Raw genomic sequence first — 2,440 nt, 5'->3', positions numbered from 1 at the left:
GGCGCGTCCCAAAGGAGTTGGGAAGCTGAACGGGGAGGAGGAGAGCTGGGAGCAACTGGCACAGCTGCCAAAGGCCAGCCAAGGCCAAGCTACTGCCTTGCACAGCCGCACGCTGCCGGCCCGGCTTCAGCCCCTGCCCCCTGCTCACCATTGCGGGAGCCTTGCTGATCACCACCAGGCCTCGGAGCGCCAGGCGACGCCTCTCGGGGCACTCACTGCGCAGGCGCCTTGAAATAATCTGCAGGATGCTGAGCCTACATTGTCTGGGGTTCAGGCAGTGCAGCACCTGAAAGGCAGGGAGCAGTGACGGGGTGCCCGGCTGGTAGGAGCCTGGACCCGCCCAGGGCTGGGCCCAGGCAGCAGCACAGGGTGCAGGCACCGTCCCAGGCGGCTGCGGTTGTGAGAGGGCAGAGAGGGGGAGGCAGCTGGGCCAGGCAGCACTCGCCATCAGGCTCACCTCCACCAGGAACGCCAGGGCAGGCAGTTCCCCACAGGGGTTCTTCCCTGCTGAGCCGCGGGAGCAGGCTGATGGCGATGCTGCAGCAGAAGGAGCGGGAGACACGGCACAGCTCCCTGCAAGGGGGAATAAAGGCACCAGAGACCCTGAGCCAGGGGGGCAAAGCTCTCCTGGGACTGACTCACAGAGGCCTGGTCTTTGGCCACCAGCCCGGGAGGGCACACGGGCGCTTTGGGAGGTGGCTCCTCCTGTGCAGCCACCCCTCTCCGCCTTTGCCACTCTGCTCAGCCATCCCTGGCTGCCAAGGCCCTCTGGCCCAGCAGCACAGGCACTGTGTGGGGTGGCCTGTGCACAGGGCAGAAATGCTGGGGGCAGTGGGGAGAAAGGGCTCTCACCTGGCCAGCAGACCCACTGCATAGTGGTGGGTGTCAGCCTTGAGGAGCATGTCCCAGCCACACTTGCGATGGATCACCATCAACATGTCCTCATCCAGCAGCTGGCGCAGCAGGGCTTTCACAGTCTGCACTGCAAACCTGTGTGCAGAGCACAGCCCAGGTCAGGCGCAGAGCCTTGGCCCCAGCCCCGAGGGCATGGCAGGGAGAGAGGACTGGGATGGAGCACCTGTTGGGGTTGGGGGGAAGGCTGCGCTGCTCCCGGCATCGCCCCCAGAAGGTCTCGACCTCCTCTGACATCTCCTCTGTGCTGATGAAAACTTGGAAGAGCAGAGTCAGAAGGAGGCGGGGGAGATTGTTCTTCACTCCCCCTGGGCACCAGGGCAGCTGGAGGATCTCCCAGAGTGCCACAGTTGCCTGCCAAAGACAAAGCACCCAGAGACAGCTCTCAGGGCCCAGATGTCCATGTGGCAGGGCCCCAGCGTGGCAGGGAGAGGCCAGGGGAGACACAGGGGGATCCCCCGGCCTGGTGTCCCTGAACTTGCCCCTAAGCCAGGGTTGCAGCCCAGTGCCTGGGGCAGGGAGAAGCAGTGGTGAGGGAGGATGAAAAGGTATCCCAGAGGCAAGCTGGGGGTGAGCAGAGGCCAGCTCAATAAACTCACAGCCAGGGCAAAGACATCGCTCTCATCCCCATCAGAGGTGCGTGTCCTGTGCGCTGGCCAGAATTCCAGCACACGGAAGAGGATCTGCAGCACCGGCTCCTTAGTCCCTCTGGAGGAGATGAGCGTCCTCCACATGGTGCGAGCAGCTCTGTGGAGTCAGAACTCTGGCTCAGGGGCGTCTGGGACACAGCGCTGTGGCCTGGGCATCTGCAGGGCCCAGGTGACAGAGGCATGGTGCCTTGTGGGGCAGGGAGGCAGGCTGGCCTCAGGATTGGGGGCTGACATGCCAAAGCTGGCAAAGAGAGGAGCTGGAGTGTCCTGGAAGTCTCCATCTCTCTGGCACACCATTTGGGACAGGTTGTGCAGGGGGATGGGGTCTAAAGGCAGGGGAGCCCTCAAGGCAGGTGGGTCCCATATCTGTCACAGGCTGGGGCAGAGCGCAGCAGGGTCACTGCAACATCCACAGGGTGTGCCTCGGTCAGCAGGACAAGAGTCCTGTCCAGCCTGTGCTCAGCAGACACATTGGACGTGAGCCACTGGTGGATGCACCTGACTATGGCCGGCACCTGGAGGGGACACGGGGAACAGTTGGAGAGCTGCCAGAGCCAGCAACTTGCCCAGCTTCCCCCAAGAAGTGCTCCCCTTGCCACCACACTCTGCTGGTCTCAAAGGCTGAGGGGGCCCAGCGCAGCCGGCGTGAGGGGCCACAGCATCCCTGGGGCACTGGAGCTCTGGCCACAGGCTGCTTACTTGCTTCCCTGTGTAGGCACCGTTCTCCACAAGGAAATCCAGCAGGGCAGCGCTGGTCTGGGCATTGAAGAGGTCCAAGTTTGCCATGCCCCCAGTGGCCATGAAAGTGGTCTCTTCACGCCAAATGCACCTGATGAATCTGCAAACCAGCTACAGGAGGAAGGCAAGGAAGAGATGGA

At 63.3% G+C, this 2,440-nt stretch overlaps 1 protein-coding gene across 1 annotated transcript; it reads right to left on the bottom strand.

Annotated features, from left to right (window-relative positions):
- Positions 1 to 270: 270 nt before the first annotated feature.
- LOC113981542 (maestro heat-like repeat-containing protein family member 7) lies at positions 271 to 1,678 on the bottom strand. The gene is made up of 5 exons (XM_027708951.1): positions 1,512 to 1,678; positions 1,079 to 1,266; positions 853 to 990; positions 493 to 573; positions 271 to 391 (listed from the first exon to the last, which is right to left on the bottom strand). The coding sequence occupies exons 1-5, from the start codon at positions 1,644 to 1,646 to the stop codon at positions 271 to 273; spliced, it is 663 nt and encodes a 220-aa protein (XP_027564752.1). The 5' UTR covers positions 1,647 to 1,678.
- Positions 1,679 to 2,440: the final 762 nt, after the last annotated feature.

The sequence above is a fragment of the Neopelma chrysocephalum genome, unplaced genomic scaffold, assembly GCF_003984885.1.
Source record: "Neopelma chrysocephalum unplaced genomic scaffold, ASM398488v2 Primary Assembly neopelma1_96648, whole genome shotgun sequence".
In the NCBI taxonomy this organism is placed as follows: domain Eukaryota; kingdom Metazoa; phylum Chordata; class Aves; order Passeriformes; family Pipridae; genus Neopelma; species Neopelma chrysocephalum.
The sequence above is the reverse complement of the archived record's forward strand: the minus strand, read 5'-3'. Positions and strand labels throughout refer to the sequence as shown.